Here is a 20,255-nt window from a genome sequence, read left to right as displayed (position 1 = left end):
ATCCTTGACTAAGGGCTTGCTTTATTAAAACATGCCCTTAAGTTTGATGCAAAATACCCCCAATATAGTAGCTGTAGGTGACAGTGCTCACATTTATTTTGGTGGTGATTTTAGAAGCCCTAGTTATGATTTAGATATGCATAACTCAGATGCATATTAATCACATACGTTTATGTTTATTACAAATTTGCTATACTGCCCTTTCTCATGGACAGGTCAGAGCGGTGACTAAATACTGATCTTAGAAAGCTGGGATATCCACATCCAAATTGTGAGTGTGTGTATAAACTGCAGGAGGGCATGGTCTGGGCATATAGACTGGGGTAATGTAACATCTGTACACGCAAGGGACATAAGATTTCTTGATGAAATCAAGGACAGCTTCATGGAACAGCTAGTTCAGGAGCCGACAAGAGAAGGAAAAATACTAGACTTAGTCCTTAGTGGTGCTCATGATCTAGTGCAGGGGGTAACGATACGAGGGCCGCTTGATAACAGTGATCATAATATGATCGGTTTTGATATTGGCATTGAAGGAAGTGAAACTAGGAAATCAAGTACGCTAGCGTTTAACTATAGAAAAGGTGATTACGACAAAATGAGAAAAATGGTGAAAAAAAGACTGAAAGGAGCAGCTCGCAGAGTAAAAAACTTGCATCAGGCGTGGATGCTGTTTAAAAACGCCATCCTGGAGGTTCAGGACAAATATATTCCACGTATTAGAAAAAAGGGAAAAAAGACTAAACGTCAGCCGGCGTGGCTAAACAGTAAGATAAAGGAAATCATTAGAGCCAAAAAACAATCCTTCAGAAAGTGGAGAAGAGAACCAACTGAAAGTAACAGGATAGATCATAAGGAATGCCAAGCCAAATGCAAAGCGGAGATAAGGAGGGCAAAAAAGGACTTTGAGAAGAAATTAGCGTTGGAAGCAAAAATACATAGTAAAAACTTTTTTAGATACATTAAAAGCAGGAAACCGGCCAAAGAGTCGGTTGGGCCGCTGGACGAAAATGGTGTTAAAGGGGCGATCAAGGAGGACAAAGCCGTAGCGGAGAAATTAAACGAATTCTTTGCTTCGGTCTTCACCGAGGAGGATTTGGGGGGGACACCGGTGCCGGAAAGAATATTTGAAGCGGGGGAGTCGGAGAAACTAAACAAATTCTCTGTAACCTTGGAGGATGTAATGGGTCAGTTCAGCAAGCTGAAGAGTAGTAAATCACCGGGACCTGATGGTATTCATCCCAGAGTATTAATAGAACTAAAAAATGAACTTGCGGAGCTACTGTTAGAAATATGCAATCTGTCCCTAAAATCGAGTGTAATACCGGAAGACTGGAGGGTAGCCAATGTTACTCCGATTTTTAAGAAGGGTTCCAGAGGAGATCCGGGAAATTATAGACCGGTGAGTCTGACGTCGGTGCCGGGCAAGATGGTGGAGGCTATTATTAAGAATAAAATTGCAGAGCATATACAAAAACATGGACTGATGAGACAAAGTCAGCACGGATTTAGTGAAGGGAAGTCTTGCCTCACCAATCTAATGCATTTTTTTGAGGGGGTAAGCAAACATGTGGACAATGGGGAGCCGGTTGATATTGTATATCTGGATTTTCAGAAGGCGTTTGACAAAGTGCCGCACGAAAGACTCCTGAAGAAATTGCAGAGTCATGGAATCGGAGGTAGGGTATTATTATGGATTAAGAACTGGTTGAAAGATAGGAAGCAGAGAGTAGGATTGCGTGGCCAGTATTCTCAGTGGAGGAGGGTAGTTAGTGGGGTCCCGCAGGGGTCTGTGCTGGGTCCGTTGCTTTTTAATGTATTTATAAATGACCTAGAGATGGGAATAACTAGTGAGGTAATTAAATTCGCCGATGACACAAAATTATTCAGGGTCGTCAAGTCGCAGGAGGAATGTGAACGATTACAGGAGGACCTTGCGAGACTGGGAGAATGGGCGTGCAAGTGGCAGATGAAGTTCAATGTTGACAAGTGCAAAGTGATGCATGTGGGTAAGAGGAACCCGAATTATAGCTACGTCTTGCAAGGTTCCGCGTTAGGAGTTACGGATCAAGAAAGGGATCTGGGTGTCGTCGTCGATGATACGCTGAAACCTTCTGCTCAGTGTGCTGCTGCGGCTAGGAAAGCGAATAGAATGTTGGGTGTTATTAAGAAGGGTATGGAGTCCAGGTGTGCGGATGTTATAATGCCGTTGTATCGCTCCATGGTGCGACCGCACCTGGAGTATTGTGTTCAGTACTGGTCTCCGTATCTCAAAAAAGATATAGTAGAATTGGAAAAGGTACAGCGAAGGGCGACGAAAATGATAGTGGGGATGGGACGACTTTCCTATGAAGAGAGGCTGAGAAGGCTAGGGCTTTTCAGCTTGGAGAAGAGACGGCTGAGGGGAGATATGATAGAAGTGTATAAAATAATGAGTGGAATGGATCGGGTGGATGTGAAGCGACTGTTCACGCTATCCAAAAATACTAGGACTAGAGGGCATGAGTTGAAGCTACAGTGTGGTAAATTTAAAACGAATCGGAGAAAATTTTTCTTCACCCAACGTGTAATTAGACTCTGGAATTCATTGCCGGAGAACGTGGTACGGGCGGTTAGCTTGACGGAGTTTAAAAAGGGGTTAGATAGATTCCTAAAGGACAAGTCCATAGACCGCTATTAAATGGACTGGAAAAATTCCTCATTTTTAGGTACAACTTGTCTGGAATGTTTTTACGTTTGGGGAGCGTGCCAGGTGCCCTTGACCTGGATTGGCCACTGTCGGTGACAGGATGCTGGGCTAGATGGACCTTTGGTCTTTCCCAGTATGGCACTACTTATGTACTTATGTACTTATGTCTTGAGTGAGGCTAAGGCACCGATGCTCAAAGGTCCGGTACTAAAACCAAGAGCGCAGAAACCATATAACAAGAACAGCACAGAAACCTAGTTTTCCATGCTCTAAAGAAATGGTATTCAAATTATATGTGTGCTATGCAACCAAAAGCAAGGGGGAGAAAAGAAGGCTGAGGGGAGATAAGTAGAGGTCTATATAATAATGAGTGGAGTGGAGTGGAGTGGAGTGGAATGGGTAGACGTGAATCGTTTGTTTACTCTTTCCAAAAATACTAGGACTAGGGGGGCATGCGATGAAGCTACAAAGTAGTAAATTTAAAACGAATCAGAGAAATTTTTCTTCACTCAACGTGTAATTAAACTCTGGAATTCGTTGCCAGAGAATGTGGTAAAGGCGGTTAGCTTAGCGGGGTTTTAAAAAAAGGTCTGCATGGCTTCCTAAAGGAAATGTCCATAGACCATTATTAAAATGCACTTGGGGAAATCCACTGCTTATTTCTGGGATAATAAGCATAAAATGTATTGAACTTTTTTTTTGGAGGGGGAGGGATCTTGCCAGGTATTTGTGACCTGGATTGGCCACTGTTGGAAACAGGATACTTGGCTTGATGGACCTTTGGTCTGTCCCAGTGTGGCAATAGATATGTACTAACATGTCTGGCACACGCGCACAAGCATTTCACGGTAAGGGCAGCTCTTGTGCGCATGCACAGGCGAGACCAGAAGTGAAAGAACACATCAGAACCTTTCTTCTGCACCTTTAAATATAAGCATTTCAAAAATTGTTTTCACTTGAAAAGCTCATATTTAAGCACAAAAAAACAGGCGCCAATGTGTGCTTGCACTTTCTGTTTTGCTCGGACTCGCACACATGTTTCTCACTAGCATTTACAGGCTGCATGGGCTTCCTTCCTCTTCTAAAAGAGGACAAAACCGGCAGTTTAAAGTGAGAAATTCTGAAGAAATCCTCTCTTCAGAACCTTCAAAGTCACCCCCCCCCCCCCAACCTGGAAGTAAGTTTCCAGTGTTAAGGGCAGCATGATGCATCTATTTCTGTGCTGTTCTCTGAGCATTGGGACGGATTACCAAATGACCTCATTAATATCTGTTTTGAGCACATTAAATACAATTTATGGACATCTTTGGTACACATGTTGTTTCCTGCACTAGATACCTTTGAATAATTTACGTACATTAACTTGGGCCCTAGACCGGCGCTAATTGCCTCTAACGCTAGCATTAGGTTTTGACCATCGGTTCTTAGGATAGGGCTGTAAGCTCATTTCCTATTTCTGAAGGGAAATGCACATTTATGTCTCCAGGCATCAACATGAATACTTACACCTTCTCTCAGCAACATCTAGGTCATATAAAGACACTCATGCTGTCCAGTCACCCCTTTAATCCCCCAGAGTGTTCTGTCTCCCTCAAAAGTGATACTAGCAAATGACAACTGAGCTCTTTGACAGCTTGGGGAAACAGACTTAGATGTTTCTAAACTGCCAGCACATACACATCTATGTCCTGAAATACCAACAGCATCCAACCACAGCGAAGGAGGCAAAGATCACATGGATGATACTCAAACTAAGACTCCTTTATTCACATTCACAGACTCAACACAGGCCTATGTTTCAGTCAAAGGGCCTGCCTCAGGAATCTCTTATCGGATGTAATTCTATGTGTGAGAGATTGTCCAGCTGTATGTTGATAAAACTACTAATAATTAATTACGGACAGCAAAACATTAGACACAAATGTTGCACATGCTCGATGTTAATGAAACTGAGCATGCGCGAAGTGTCGCACATGCTCTGTTTCACTAAAACCGAACATGCACGCGATGAGAGGAACCAAGAAAACAGCAAGGCAAACGATCTGCAAACTCCAAGATGGAAAGACAAAAAAAGCAGATCAATCAAAGAAAATAGTTTATTGAATGGAGGAGTGGTCTAGTGGTTAGGGTGGTGAACTTTGGTCCTCGGGAACTGAGGAACTGAGTTCAATTCCCACTTCAGGCACAGGCAACTCCTTGTGACTGGGCAAGTCACTTAACCCTCCATTGCCCCTGGTACAAATAAGTACCTGTATACAATATGTAAGCCGCATTGAGCCTGCCATGAGTGGGAAAGCGAGGGGGACAAATGTAACAAAAAAAACCAAATAAACAAATCAGCCCGACACTGGCCGTGTTTCGCCCAACAGGGCTGCATCAGGGGCTTCACAGTATTCTTTAAAAGTTGAGATGACAAAGTTATGGAAGTCTAAAATCATGAATCTTCCAAAATGCAGTAAAAAAAAAAAAAAAACAGCATGAACCGAATGAATCATAAAAGATAGTGACGTGAATACCGTCCTGAACCTTCAGCATTCTAGAATTGTGAAGGTTCAGGACGGTATTCACGTCACTATCTTTTATGATTCACTCGGTTCATGCCGTGTAGCCCCTGGCGCAGCCCTGTTGGGCGAAACACGGCCAGTGTCGGGCTGATTTGTTTATTTGGTTGTCATTCAATAAACTATGTTCTTTGATTGATCTGCTTTTTTTTGTCCTTCCATCCGCGATGAGAAGAAAGCAGGGCAGGCAATGAAAGGAGAACAGCGCTGGAGAAACACTGCAGCTGGCAGGGGTTGGGGACCCCTGCCAGACAAACCATTTTGGGGAGGCCCAGCCCCCCGTGGCCCCTCCTAGCTACACCACTGGTGCCAAATACAGTAGGTATGTCGCTAGTAATCAGACTGTAACAAATAACTTAGCTGTGTGCAGCTTTTGTATCCTGGCTTCTCTAAAGCAAAAATCTGAGTGGTCCCCAAAACCCAGCTTCATGCCAATTTTCGTAATAACTGCTTCAGAGGCTAGGGAAACACTGCCACATTTAAACAATAGCTCTTTCCAATGATGATGACAAATCTGATTGTGCCATGATCACTACTGTCAAGCAGCCCCCACCACCATTACCCTTTGCACCAGGTCATTTATACCAGTATACCTGCCTAGAAGTTTATTTATTTTATTTGTTACATTTGTATCCCACATTTTCCCACTTACTTGCAGACGGGGAAAATAAGGAATCATTTCTCTCTCTTATCTTTATTTAAATGTACCTGGTCAACTTCAGCCTTTTCACTCGTCTCTCTACTGGGATATTCTAATTTCCGCATTTTGCCACTATATGTTGAAGATAACTTTCCTTTAACCACGGGCTCCTCCTGACTGTTGGCTTTCCCCATGATCTAGTTTACAAGCAACTCTATCCCCCCTTCTGAAGGTTAGGATCAGTAGCCTGGTTCAGATGAAGCACATCCTTTCTGGAATAGGCTCCCCCTTCCCCAACATTTATTTATTTAAAAATTTGCTAGCCCGCACAATCAATAAAAACATATACACAACATACAATCTTAAAAGACCAAGGTAAAAATAGAAATGTTGCCCAGTTCCTAAAAAAAAAAAAAAATCTAAAACACTGTTCCCTGCAACATCACCTCATACATGCACTGAGATGTCAGAGTTCAGCCTGTTTCTGGGAGGCCTGCTTGTGGAACAGGGGACATTTTTCAATTTCAACCTTCTACCTAAAAATCCCAGCGAGAAAAAAGAATTATGCACAAACTCCTTACCCTCACCGTCAAGGCTTTTCAGCTGGGTTCTCCAGATTATTTAGCTAACCTCACCATTCCGTACTCACCTATACGTCCGATACAATCCCTCAGGGGTCTTTTATTTTTATTTTTTTATTTGTTACATTTATATCCCACATTTTCCCACCTATTTGTAGGCTCAATGTGGCTTACATAGTACCGGAGAGGTGTTACAGACTCTTTATAGGATCAATAGAAAAATTTAATGGGATTTTAACGAAAATGCTGAGGAATTTTTATGGAGTCGGAAGACCTGGACTGGGAGAAGTCTCTCTGAGGCATATCCTAACCAGGAAAATACTTCTAACAAGGCAGTAGTTACTTTCTTTACTTCTATGGAGGATAAGGCAAATCCAGAGCCAGCCTGAGGGTATCAGAAGTCACAGGCAAACCATCAGTCATATGCCCTTACCCTGTTCATAGTCCAGCAACTCTCTCGTTCTCTCCACTCTTCCCCCCCCCTCCGGCAAGGTGTTCAGAAGCTTCAGCATCTTCCTCCTCCCCCCCCCCCCCCCCCCCACTCACACTGCTGCCACCTAACCACCCTATGAATGCAGACCCAAGCAAAATACAGGCTTCAGAGAGCAGCAGCAGCTCAGCACGGGCACAAAGGGGCAGACTTTTAATATCCCAAGTGCTGCGCTAGCGTTTTTAGCTTGCAGTAAAAATCAGCCAGCGGTAAACGCTGAGATGGCCATTATATTCCTATGGGCGTCTCAGCGTTTACTGCCACCTGATTTTTACTGCGAGCTAAAAATGCTAACGCGGCTTTGTAAAAGGTCCCCTCAGTGATTACCGTTTGGTCCTGCCCAACCCCAAGCAAGTCAGATTAGAATCCACCAGACACTGCACCTTCTTTGCAGCCCCTTCCCACTGGAATTCCCTCACTCAATATGCCCGCACAGAACTGTCTTTTTAAAAATGTAAACCCGCTTTAAAGGCTTGGCTATTTCATCAGGCCTTTAAACTCCTGAATTAGCTGTTTGCTGCTTATCGCTGCTGGTCCAATCCAATCCCTTCCCTGGTTCTCAATTTCCCCTCCCCTTCCCTTCCCCTCCTCTATCCCCTACCACTGCCTTGTTTCTAGGGGCTCACTCTGATTTGAGTGGCCTAGTGGTTAGGGTGGTGGACTTTGGTCCTGGGGAACTAAGGAACTGAGTTCAATTCCCACTTCAGGCACAGGCAGCTCCTTGTGACTCTGGGCAAGTCACTTAACCCTCCATTGCCCCATGTAAGCCTGCCATGAGTGGGAAAGTGTGGGGTACAAATGTAATAAAAAATTCTATTTGTCTGAATGCTGGTTAATTTCCTAGTAGTATATTGTAGTTCCTTTCTCTTTTTCTATTACAGTGTTGTTTTACTTAGATTGTAAACCGCTTAAATCTATGAGGTAGTAAAGGCGGTATAACACATTACTGTTAATAAATAAAACAAATCCAAAAGGCATGCATATGCCCGGAATGTTTTTCAGATTAAAAAAAAAAGTTGTTCTCACATTAAGCAACATCTTTTCTAAATTCCAGGTAACCTGTCTCTCAGAGGCTTCCTGCCCCAGCCCATGTCTTATAAGGTATGGCCAATGTAAGTCACCATGGAGTTATTGGGATTTCTTCTAAATGTGCTTACACAGGAGGGTGTGGGTCAGTAATCTACTGGACAGGCAAATAAGACACATCATGGAGTTTTACTACAGGTCTCACTTTTAGCAGTGCCTTAGAAAAAGCATTTCAGAATCTGCAAGGACTTCCCAGCCATGGTTTTCATCTGTAGATAAGCAACTTGCTTATTTTTTTTTATTGCAATTCAGTTTTGTATGAAAGGTTCACTAAGCTACAATTTTGTGCATCTGTGTTGTCTATCAGTCTGGTGTACCGAAAATGTACATTTTTAACAGATTGGGTTCTGGTTCTGGTACCTGGAGAAAGCTGGAGTTTTAGTAGGCTACGATATCTTTCAAAGGACCAACAACAAAAAATGTCACCGTGCATAGTCTGGATCTTGCAAGCTGCCTTCTAGAGATATCTGAAGACATATAGAGCCAGATTCATTAAATGGCACCAAAAAAATAGGTGCCGGGAAAAATTCACGCTCAGCGCTATTCTATGAGAGGTGCTCCAGGCTGAACGCTCTTTATAGAATAGCACTTAGCTGATATTACAGGGCCCAACTGTGGGCACAAGGACATACATCAGCTGAAACCTGGGTGAAAATCCTGGCATGCAGCCTTCAAGTTCTATAACACTGTGCGCAATTCTTTGGGACGCCCTTGACCCGCCCATGCCCCTCACACAACCACACTCCCTTTTGGGTTGTATGTGAGAGGATATGAGCATGGATCTTTCTAGAACTGCGTGCATCCAGATCCGCGCACAAATTCAAGTTAGAACCAATTAAACTCAATAATTGATTGTTAATGGTTTGTTAAAGGGCCCTTTTACTTAGCCATGCTCAAAGGTGGCCAGCATTGTTTGCAGCACGTGGGTTTACTGTGCGCTGAGTCCACTTTTAGCCAGGGGCGTAGCCAGACTTCAGCGGGGGGGGGGGGGGGGGTCCAGAGCCCGAGGTGAAGGGGCACATTTTAGCCCCCCCCGACGCCCCTCCCACCGCTGCCAACTCTCCCCCGCCACCGCCAGGTACCTTTGCTGGCGGGGGTCCCCAACCCCTGCCGTCCCCTTCAGCACAGGTCTCCGAGTCCAGCGCGTTCGCTGATCTGGATTCTGTTTCTGTGAGTCCTGACGTCCTGCACGTATGTGCATGACTCACAGAAACAGAATCCAGATCAGCAATGCGCCGGAGACCGGTGCTGAAGAGGACTTCGGCTGGTGGGGGTTGGGGACCCCCGCTAGCAAAGGTACCTGGCGGCGGCAGGGATCGAATGTGGTGGGGGAGGATCGGCGGTGGGGGGGGGGGTGAAAGCAGGGGGGCCAAGGCTAAATCTGTGGGGGCCCATGCCCCCACCTAGCTACGCCCCTGCTTTTAGCGCAGCAGTAAAATAGCTGCATTTGTATTTTGTCCTTTAATGACCACGCGCTAATTTCCCAATTAGCGTGTGGCCATTACTGCGGAAGCCCTAACCCCCACCTATTTACTAGGCAGTAAGGGCTCCCGCACTAATCATGCGGTGTACGACAATGTACCCGCGCTACCCAATTAGTGTAGGGCATGCCTACTCTCCACCCACAAACATGCCTCCCGCGCTAAAAAATAAAAAGTTTTTTTTTTTTTGCATGGGATTAGCATGCGCTGATTGGCACACTACTGAAGGACACCTCAGCGCATCCCGCAACTTAGTAAAAGGGCCCCTAACAAATTTATTTGCACGTGGATCTCAGGATTGCACCCACAGGCACCATTTATATAATCTGGGGGTTAAGGTCTTCGTAAGCTCATATGCTACAAACTCTTGTGCTGATCCTTTATCGCATTTATATCCCGCCTTACATCCAAGATGGGTTACAATAAAAACATACATAATTACAGAATACAACAAAAGAAACATAAAATCATTAAATTCTGAAAGAAAATCTAACATTGAACTGCTAGCTTGGAAGAAGAGTCCATAACCAATCCAAGATCAAATATTTCACCAAAAAATATGTTTTTAGACGTTTCTGAAATTTTGATCTACCAGAACATGATCTCAGATAACCTGGTAGCTGTTTCCAAAGAATCTCTCCTGCAACACAGCTTTATTACGAGGATTGGCCAACCTACAGGTTAGCCTACAAAGACTAGTAAGATTAAAATATATATTTAAGGAAATGGTTTTTTTGTGGTTGCTGTGTGCAGGTGACCTTCTTAAGGCAGCGGTACTACCTCTGCAGCTCAATGTGCCTGTCTGTTGCACTTAACTTTTTCTCTAAGTGGATCTTTTACTAAAATTGCGTAACACAATTAGGATTAGATTCTATAAATGACACCTAAAAAAATCAGCGTCAGAAACAATTGCGCTTAGCTCTATTCTATAAACCACACTTACAGTTAGGTGGGAAAAATAGCATTTAGTGCCAGGAACCGTGACTACATTTAAGCGTGACCATCTACACCAATGAAAACCTGGTATAAATCTCAACACGTAAATTAGGTGCAGATCCTGCTAATTCTACATAAACACGCATAAATTTTAGCAATGAGTCCAACTCACCCATGCCCCTCCCATGGCCACGTTCCCTTTCGGATCCACGCAGGGCCGCCGAGAGACTGGGCCAGGCCCAGGACAAGGCCACCCCCGGGCCCCCCACCCGAGGTCGCCGGGCCCCCTCCACCCGCCGCCGAGCCCCCCCTCCACCTGCTGCCGGGCCCTCTCTCCACCCCCGGGCCCTCTGCACAGACGTTAAGCGCCTCACCTTCGAAAGCGCAGCAAGCAGCGGCAGACCACTCCTTCCTTCCATGTCCCGCCCTCGTGGAAGTTACATCAGGCGAGGGTGGGACACGGAAGGAAGGAGTGGTCTGCCGCTGCTTGCTGCACTTTCTAAGGTGAGGCGCTTAAATTCAATGCCAGGGAGCGACGGAGGGAAGGCGGGCCGGACTGCTGCGGCACCACGGGCCCGGAGAATTTTGTCCCCCCCTCTCGGCGGCCCTGGATCCACGCACTAGAAATTACACGCAGCTCTTTGTAGAATATGCCTATAAAGATGCACATGCAAATTCTCATTATTGTCAATTAGTGCCGATAGTTGCTTGTTATTACCCAATTAGCGCTAGTTGGCTCGTTAATCAATTAAGTTGCGCAAGCAAATTGGACACACGTCCAAATTTGCATGCACAACTCAAAGCGCCATATATAGAATCCGGGGGTTAAAGTGCGAATTAGTGCACAAATACCTTTCAGGGGTCCTTTTACCAAGCTGCGGTAAAAGGGGCCCTGCGCTAGCAGCGAAGGTCACTTTTGCCGTGCGCTGAGGCCCTTTTTACTGCAGTAGGTAAAAAGGCAGAAAAAAGAGATGGCCATGCGGTAATATTTCACTTACCGTATGACTCTGAAGGGGGAAATCATTTATTGCCACTCACTGAGTTGGCTGTAAAGACTCCTGCGCTAACCCAGCAGTAACTACTACTATAGCGCTACTCCGGGTAGTGCCTGGCAGTAATTTTACCTGAGGAAATATTTTTTGAATATTTTGCAAGTACTGGAAATGCCGCGTGCTGGGGGTGGTTATTAATTTTTTAAAAATAGAAAATATGTCCATTTTACCTCAGCAGTAAAAATGGCCTTAGCATGTGGGAAAGATCCATGTAAGGGAACACTAAGGCCACTTTCTACCTCTGTTTTAGTAAAAGGGTTCCTTTATTTCTTATACTATTTAAACTACAAGATGTGGCTTTTTATTCGTGCCTTCTTATCAGTGTCTACTCCAACTGTGGAAGCTGCACCCAGAGGTCAGTGCCACGTCTTCACAGAAATCCGACTATGATCAAATATATTTTGATGGGAGTGACTAACCTGGGACAATTTCTAAACCACCAGTCATTTTTCCTCCTCAACCCTAACACAAAATAAAATTTGAAGCTGACAAGCAGAATATTCTAAAAAGCTTTCTATCACTACTACTGCTTTGTCATATTAAAATGCTAATGCAGCATTACAGTGTTCTGGTCAGAGTTCCTCTTGTTTAGCATCTCAAGACCCAGTTTAAGCTTCAGGGGGAATGAATGCTACTCTCTCTCTCTCTCTCTTCATTCCCAGTTCACTGGAGTGTCTGAAGATTATGGTAGGAAGGGAATTAAAGGGACTACAATGAGAAAAAGGCAAGAGACAGGCATAAAGGTTCCAGGGAGCCTTGAACTCAGGCCATTCTGCTGGAAGACAGAATAGAGGGGGAGGGGCAGGCCAAAAAGGGAAGAGTGTGGCCAGGGTAGCCAAGATTAGAGTTGAAATAAAGAGGTGGGCGGAGACTTCCACCAGGAAGAAGAGACAAGAACAAAACAAATAAACCTGACTCTACTATCTAACTATGGCAGAGGTACTTAAACCTTTGCTGCTCAGTGAGCCAAGTTTGCAGTCAGCCAAACCTCACAAGAACCAATTTCAAAGGTTTCCTTTAAAGCTTAAACCAAAAATGCAGGCACTGGCTCCATGTCATTCTGGAGTTTTCCAAAAAGTGATGTGGTACAGCAGAGCCACAGTGAGTGCCCCAGACAGCCACAGCCTGACTCCCAGTGCACAACTGGGACCCAGAACATCTCCCCAAGAAATTCTGGTACACCCTCAAATGAGAACTGCCTCCTTCCTGGAACAATCACCCAGGGTTACTGTAAGTAAGGAAAATTATTTTTAAAACATTTCCATTAATTTCTGCATTGCACACTGCTAATATAAATTGATTAAAATTTCCTAATGCAAGATATTAAGGCTTCAGGTTTGCATGTCATGAACCCCCTCACAGTCATCTAGCTCAGTTTCAGTGTTGTCTAGAAATAAAACCAGGATCCCAAACAACTGACCATTGTTAAAGCTACTACATTTTGGTTTTACATCATGCAGATTCCTTTAGCTAAACAAAATCCACAAGGATGTAGGGGAAGGGGTTGGGACCTTTCTGTGGTTATAATCAAAGTGGTTTACATATTATATACAAGTGCTTATCTTCAGTGGCGTTCCTTGGTTGACTGCCACCCAGGGCGGATCGGCGCCCCCCCCCCCCCCCCCCCCCCAGAATGCAGCATCATCGGTCCCTCCCAACCCTCCCAACGCTGAATCTTTATACCAGTCACGCTGGTGTAAAAACACAGTGCGGGAGCAGAGGGTGAACCAAGTGTGGCACATCGCCTCAGATCACCGAATATCACAAAAAAGTTCCCAGATCCTCTGCATGACCCTGGAGCTCCCTCCTCAGATCCCCCCAACTAACCAAGATTGCCTAAGTGGTCCTTTGCCCCCCCCCCCCCCCCCCACCTATCATGCAACCTCCCTCCCATGCATCTTTAAGTTGGGATGGAGGAGTAATGTCAATTCACTCCAACTTCCATGTCAGTGCAACAGGAGTAAACATATTTTTGTAGTGCACGAGTTGAACTCTGTGAACAGGCCCTTAGCGCACCATTTTAACACACAGCCTTCTGCACTGAGACCCAGTGTGGCAAAGGAAAACACCGTGAGGAGGAATCCAGATTAAAACATCTTCCACCCAGGGCAGAGACAAGCTTTTGACTGCATTACTCTCAGCTCTGCCAGCTATTTTTACAAATAGCCTCACTGTCAGATGCACAGTAAAAATGATGCATCACTCCCCGGTGGTGAATAAGCAGGTTGATCCTTTCTAAAGTATACCACTTTTAACAAGAAAACAGGTGCTGCCCATGTCCACTGGTTTCAGGAACCATTTGACACCTTTACTTGGGGTCATCAGGTCTCTGCCTTCATTCATAAACTGTCAGCTCAGCCTCTGTCACTTGGGGAAAGTGCACACTCTACTTCTCACAAGCTTGTCACTACAGTAGATCTCTCTAGGCTCACCAATACAACATTTCAAAAATAGTCAACCTTGGTCTTGTGTAGTCAAGCCATACAGAATAAAGTTTTATTAACTGCAAAAGGTCATATGGATATTCATCCTGAATATTGTGGCTCACGTGCAATACGAGGCAACCATCTGACCTAGAAAGTCCCAAATGCCTAGAAAGCTTTGCCCTCTTTCTTAGGGGTCCTTTTACAAAGCCATGGTAAAAAGTGGCCTGCGGAAGTATGGGTGCTTCTTTTAGGCGTGCGCTGGTCCATTTTTGACTGTGGCTGGAAAAAAGGCTATTTTTAATGGGCCTGGAAATGGGCCTGCGCTAATATTAAAACTAGTGCGCTTCTATTTATGGCCTGGGCCCTTACTGCCACCCACTGACCTAGTGGTAAGGGCTCACGCGCTGCCCACACGGTAACCATGCAGCGTGCCCCCACAGTAGAAAATTATTTTCTACCGCGGGATTCTGCGCGCGCCAAAATCAGAATTACTGCCGGGTGCACCCACTACCCAGGCAGCAGTGACGATTGGGCACGCGCTACCTGCGCATCAGCCCTCCCGCGCCTTTGTAAAATGGCCCCTTAATCCAGTAACATGCTTACTGGGTTAGTTCACTTGCACACACAGAAGAAAAAAGGTCAGTAAAGAAAACACACTGCAGGTGAAAACTTTTCATTCCACAATCCTGATACAATTGCAGCTAGCTACATCAAGTCTGGTAGATTCCTGGTGGATACTACAGTAGACATATAATGTCACCTGCCAGGTGGTGTGTCATCTAAGGTCCTGCCCTGAACAAGTCATAACTTCAAAAGAGGACTTTCTAGTTATGACTTCAAAAGGGCAAGTAGCCAGCTATACAATTGCCTCAGGACAACTGTGTGTGGGGGGAGGGGGTAATTTTGCTGCTGTAACTACAGGAGTACATAGTTCATGAAAGCATTATGATTTTATTATTTTGTCTAAAGAGTGGAAAAAAATTTTTTTTTGCTTCCCTCTCCCCATTTCTAGTCCTATTTTCTCTCTGAGGTTTCCTCCAGGCTGTCACCTGTGTCATGGGGGAAGGGGAGGCATGTTTACCAATGTCTGCACCAAATTGGGGGGGGGGGGGGGAGACTATATATACTCAGCACTTTGCACATTCATACAAAATAGGAAAATCCTGTTGCCTCATCAAGGCATAGGATGTGCATGCCTGCGGTTATACTGAAATACCTAGGGCAAACCCAAGCACCTTCAATAGCCTCAAAACCCACCTGCACCACAAACCACAACATCCTTAACTAACCTAAACCTGCTGCAGTACTGCTATTACACACACTGCAAGTGGTCAAAGCCAAAGCAGTGCAGAAAAAAAACAAAAAAGCAAGAGAAACTAAGGAGGTAGAGTTATCAAGCTGGATAGTTATTGGGTCTTACTGCATAAAATAGGAACTGTAGTACAAGTTAGTGGTAAAATAGCCCATGTTGGGGGGGAAATGCCTTCAGGTGAGTTACAAGGGCTGCAGGGACCATGCTGAGCAATAGAGGTCGAAGGAATTTCAGTTTCGGCTTTGGTACCAAAATCCGCCTGAAATCGATGTTCGTCGGTCAAAATGCCACTAGATTTTCAGCTTAAACTGAAACTCCCCTTCCCCACAACCACAATGCGACCAACCTCCTCCCCACTCCCACCCCACGAAGGCCCCCTCTGGGCCAACTTTACAGGCCCTGGTCAGATGTACTAGAAAGGCGCCCACTCCCATTTTGCATCTAAACCCTAATAGTGCGCTACAGTGCGCAGGAGGACCTTGCACTTACCTGGGAGCTCAGGTACCTCTTCAGACACTCCTCGCACACCGCCTTCTTGCAGCATGGAAGTGGCTTGATCTGCTTGTCCTCTAGACAAACCCGGCAGGTCAACATGATCAAGTGCCCGTAGTAGTCCCCGGAGTAGGGGCTCCCCACAAGGCTGGACTCGATCAAACTGGATACGGAGAGAGGCGCCGGCGGTAGGTTGCTGCTGGAGAGGGGGGCTCGGGTGGAATCCCCTGGGGGAGGGGAGGGGGCCCTGGGCTCTCCGCGGTGGGGAAGGGAGTTGTCTCCCGGATGATCATTCTCGACACAGTACACAGTGCAATAAACGTGTCTCTTGACGGGCAGGATCTCCTGGGACCCTGGCAGCAGCGGGCCTTCTCCACAGCGAAGAGTCCAGGCCACTCCTCCGGAGGATACGGTTGCTTCTTCCCCTTGCAACCGGCTGCTGGGGTTGGCAGCATCCTCGGTGCTCTCGGAGGCAGTCTGGCAGCCCACGTCTTGCTGCTGCTGCAGGGAATTAATACAGGTTTGCTTTGATCCAGGCTTCCACTCCTGCGTCCCCTCTTCGCTCTCTGCACTCTTTAGGCCATTGTTCCTCCGCTTTCCTTCTCCGATCCCCGCATTGTACGCACCATTGACCCCACGCGCTTCTTCTCCAGCCTCTGCCCTTCTCTGCGGACTACCGTTCCTCGGTCCGCTTCCGATCTGTGCACCGTCCATGTCCCGGTGTCTCTTCCAAATCTGGGAGGCTGGTGACATGATGGCCACCTCCTGCTCCTCACTGCTGCTGTCCCTTATGCTCTGCTGCGTCCGACTGCTGCTGGCTGGTGGCGGCACCTCCGGCTCCAGGTAAATCCAGTCTCTCTCGGCATCTCCTTCAAAATCCAGCCTGCCAGTGCCCCCCATTCCTGCGGGCGGCCCGAGCCTGCTTTCCTCCTCTGTTCCTCTGCTGCAAGGGAGCAGATCTGCTTTGGCCACAATGTTCACTTCGATTGTTTCATCTCCCATGCCCGGTGGCCAGCTCCCCATCTGCGGGATCTGTTCCTCGCTCCAGCTTTACTCAGCAAAGAGCAAACCTGGAGTCCGCACTCCACTTCTGCTTCCGGGTCCCGGCTCTGTCCCTCTCCTCCCGGAGCAGAGCTTGCCTTTGGGGAGGAGGGAAGGTGAGAACGCTGACAAATCCACTTGTGCTAGAGAGATCGCAGCCCCCTCCGATCGCTGGGGGGCAGGGGATTGCTAGAAACACAAAGCTCTTCCTGCTTCAAGCTAAGAAAAGGGGGATTAGTAAACTATGTGGGGGGCGAACGGGAAATGGCCTCAGGCATTTGCCAGTCCATAGTTGCTCCTGGCTTCATATTACAAGTTTCAGGACTGCACTCCCAAGCAGCAAAAAAAAAACAGCTGTTGTGTTTTTACTGTTTTGCCCTTCCCTTCCACGCAGCTGCAAAGCACAGGAGGGGAGGGACTGCAGAAGGGATCTGAGCAATCCAACCTAGTAATCAGATTTATTTTGCTCTGCTAACTAGATGAGATTCTGTCATTCCACTGCTTAGGTTGCATCACTGGCTTCCAGTGAAATTCAATATCTAGTACAAAATTCCAGCTTTACTTGCAAAGCTTTGTATTCTGATCGGCCATCATATCTTGCCTCTGTCATAGTTTTACATGCCCTGGCTTGCAGAGACTTTCATTCTTTACGTGATGGTCGCCTGCATGCATGTACCTCCCCCATAATAGACTCACCTCAAATGAACATGTCATGGTGCTTTCTTTTGCACCACCCCCTTTCTCGGGAACTCTCATCCCCTAGCCCTGTGCATGAAACAATTAAAACAAATTTTTTTAGCTACTTCTTGAGTAAAGTGGTGTAGTATACACAGCCAAGCCACATGATATCACCATATCTGCTCTGACCCAAGAGAGATATAAACACCTCAACATTCTGACTGATTCCTTCAAACAAAAAGACTACAACCCCAAAATAATCTCCAAGAATATTGCTTCTTCCCTTACAATACCTAGAGAAAACCTACTGCAGTACAAAGAAAAGAAAGCCACAGAGAGAATCCCTCTTATAATTTTATTTTTTTTACATTTGTACCCTGTGCTTTCCCACTCATGACAGGCTCAATGCAGTGGGCAATAGAGGGTTAAGTGACTTGCCCAGAGTCACAAGGAGCTGCCTGTGCCGGGAATTGAAGTCAGTTCCTTAGGACCAAAGTCCACCACCCTAACCACTAGGCCACTCCTCCACTATAATGAGCAGTGGCGTACCAAGGGGGGGTGGTGGGGGCGGTCCGCCCCGGGTGCACGCCACTGGGGGGGTGCCGCGGTGCGCGCCTGTTGCCCTGTCTCCGAGTTCGCAAGTCGCATGTGTTCACTGCTCCCTCTGAGTCTGCCCCGGAACAGGTTACTTCCTGTTCCGGGGCAGACTCAGAGGGAGCAGTGAACACATGCGAATTGCGAACTCGGAGACAGGGCAACAGGCACGCGCCGCGGCACCCCCCCCCCCCCAGCGGCGTGCACCCGGGTGGGTGTCATTTTGCCGGGGGGGGGGGGGTCGCGCTGCACCTGGGGGGGGGGCACATCTGCGTTCCGCCCCGGGTGTCAGCTAGGGTCAGAACGCCACTGATAATGAGCTAGAAAAACAGAAAAGAATCATAAAGGGGGAGGGAATGAGACTGACATACTGCCTTTCTGTGGTTTTGCCAACTACATTCAAAGCGGTTTACATATGGTACTTATTTGTACCTCGGACAATGGAGGGTTAAGTGGCTTGCCCAGAGTCACAAGGAGTTGCAGTGGGAATTGAACCCAGTTCCCCAGGATCAGAGTCCGCTGCACTAACCACTAGGCTACTCCTCCAGTACCAGTGGTGTAGCTATGGGGGGGACATGGGGGCCTGGACCCCCCAAATTGGCTCTGGGGCCCCCCCCCCGGTTTGGCTGGTGGGGGTCCCCGAACCAAACCAGCTGAAGCATTTATCTGTATCGTGCTGGTCTTGCACTTGCCTCCTCTCCTGTTTCCAGTCACACTGTGCATGCTTTCGTTTTAATGAAACTAAGCATGCTTGCGCATGCTCAGTTTCATTAAAATGAGCATGCAGTGCACAGAGCGCTGAAAACAGGAGAGGAAGCAAGTGCAAGACCAGGAACACGGGACAGATAAACGCTTCAGCTGGCGGGGGTTGGGGACCCCCACCAGCAAAAGTACCTGGTGGCGGTGGCGGGGAAGGGGGTCAGAACCGGCGGGAAAGGGGTGGCGGCTGGGGGAGGCGGGCTGAAATGCCCCCCCCACACTTTGGGCTCTGCCCCCCCCCCTCCCGCCGAGATCTGGCTACGCCCATGACCACTACTCCAGGAGGATGAAGTACTGAAAGAGATATTCCCATCCCCACCAATGCTGGCCTTCAGACAGCCACCTAAATTTGAAACAGAAATTAGTGAAAAGCAAACTCCCAATAGAAGCTCAAAAAGAAGAGAATGGTACACACCCCTGTACTATTCTCAGCTGCAAAGTGTACCAACACATTTCACCGGATCCTATAGTCACTCGCATGGGAAAAACGTTCATAATAAAGTCACTCACATGGGAAAAACATTCAGAATAAGAGGATCATTCACATGCTCATCCTCCAATGTGGTATACATCATTCAATGTAGAAAGTGCTATATTGGAGAAACAAGCCAGATGCTAAAGACACAGCACAATTTACACTGACACAGTATTAAACACTCCAATGCCAATCAGGATACCAGTTCTGTGGGACAGCACTTTACAAAACCAGAACATTGCATCAAATGATCTTATGTTAAGAACACTAAAAGGAAATTTTAAGACAATCTAGGAACATAAGCCCTTTGAAGTCAAAATGATGAAATATTTTGACACCTACCCGACAGGACAAAAATCTGAGCTTTCTATCCCACTATCTATATAATAATTTGTACCTCAATGTTCTATGGCTGGCTGGGTTCGTAACATCCTGACGTCAGCTTGCCTCCAGCGTTCCCTTCCCTCTCACTGTTCCGCCCTCTTCTGATGTCATTTTGTCTTTACGCGAGGGCGGGACAGTGAGAGGGAAGGGAACGTTGGAGGCAAGCTGACGTCAGGATGTTATGAACGGAGGGCAGGGCACAGGACAATCGCTGGGCATGGAGGGGAGGACAGAATCACGGGACATCAAGGGGAGGGAAAGGCAGGGCAGAGAAGAATCGATGGATGGGATGGGAGGAGAGGAGAAAATCGTGGGACACGGATGGGAGGGCAGAGGAGAATCGCTGGACATGGAGGGGAGGACAGAAACGCGGGACACGGAGGGGAGGGCAGGGCAGAGGAGAATCGCTGGACATGGAGGGGATGGGAGGTGTGGGGAGAATTGTGGCACACGGAGGGGATGGCAGGTCAGAGGAGAATCACTGCACATGGAGGGGAGGTCAGAATCGCGGGACACAGAGGGGATGGGAGGGGAGGGAAGAATCGCGGGACATGGAGGGAAGGATGGGAGGGAAGGAG

General features: G+C 46.9%; 1 protein-coding gene across 1 annotated transcript in view; it reads right to left on the bottom strand.

The window, feature by feature from the left end:
* The window catches only part of RNF217 (ring finger protein 217), a 217,588-nt gene extending 200,606 nt beyond the window's left edge, over nucleotides 1-16,982 (bottom strand). The window contains 1 exon segment of the mRNA XM_030195531.1: nucleotides 15,744-16,982. Within this exon segment, the coding sequence (XP_030051391.1) occupies nucleotides 15,744-16,769 (1,026 nt within the window). The 5' untranslated portion in view covers nucleotides 16,770-16,982.
* Nucleotides 16,983-20,255: the final 3,273 nt, after the last annotated feature.

Source organism: Microcaecilia unicolor, chromosome 3 (assembly GCF_901765095.1).
Source record: "Microcaecilia unicolor chromosome 3, aMicUni1.1, whole genome shotgun sequence".
NCBI lineage: Eukaryota > Metazoa > Chordata > Amphibia > Gymnophiona > Siphonopidae > Microcaecilia > Microcaecilia unicolor.
Note: the sequence above shows the minus strand (reverse complement) of the source record. Positions and strands in the feature narration are given on the sequence as shown.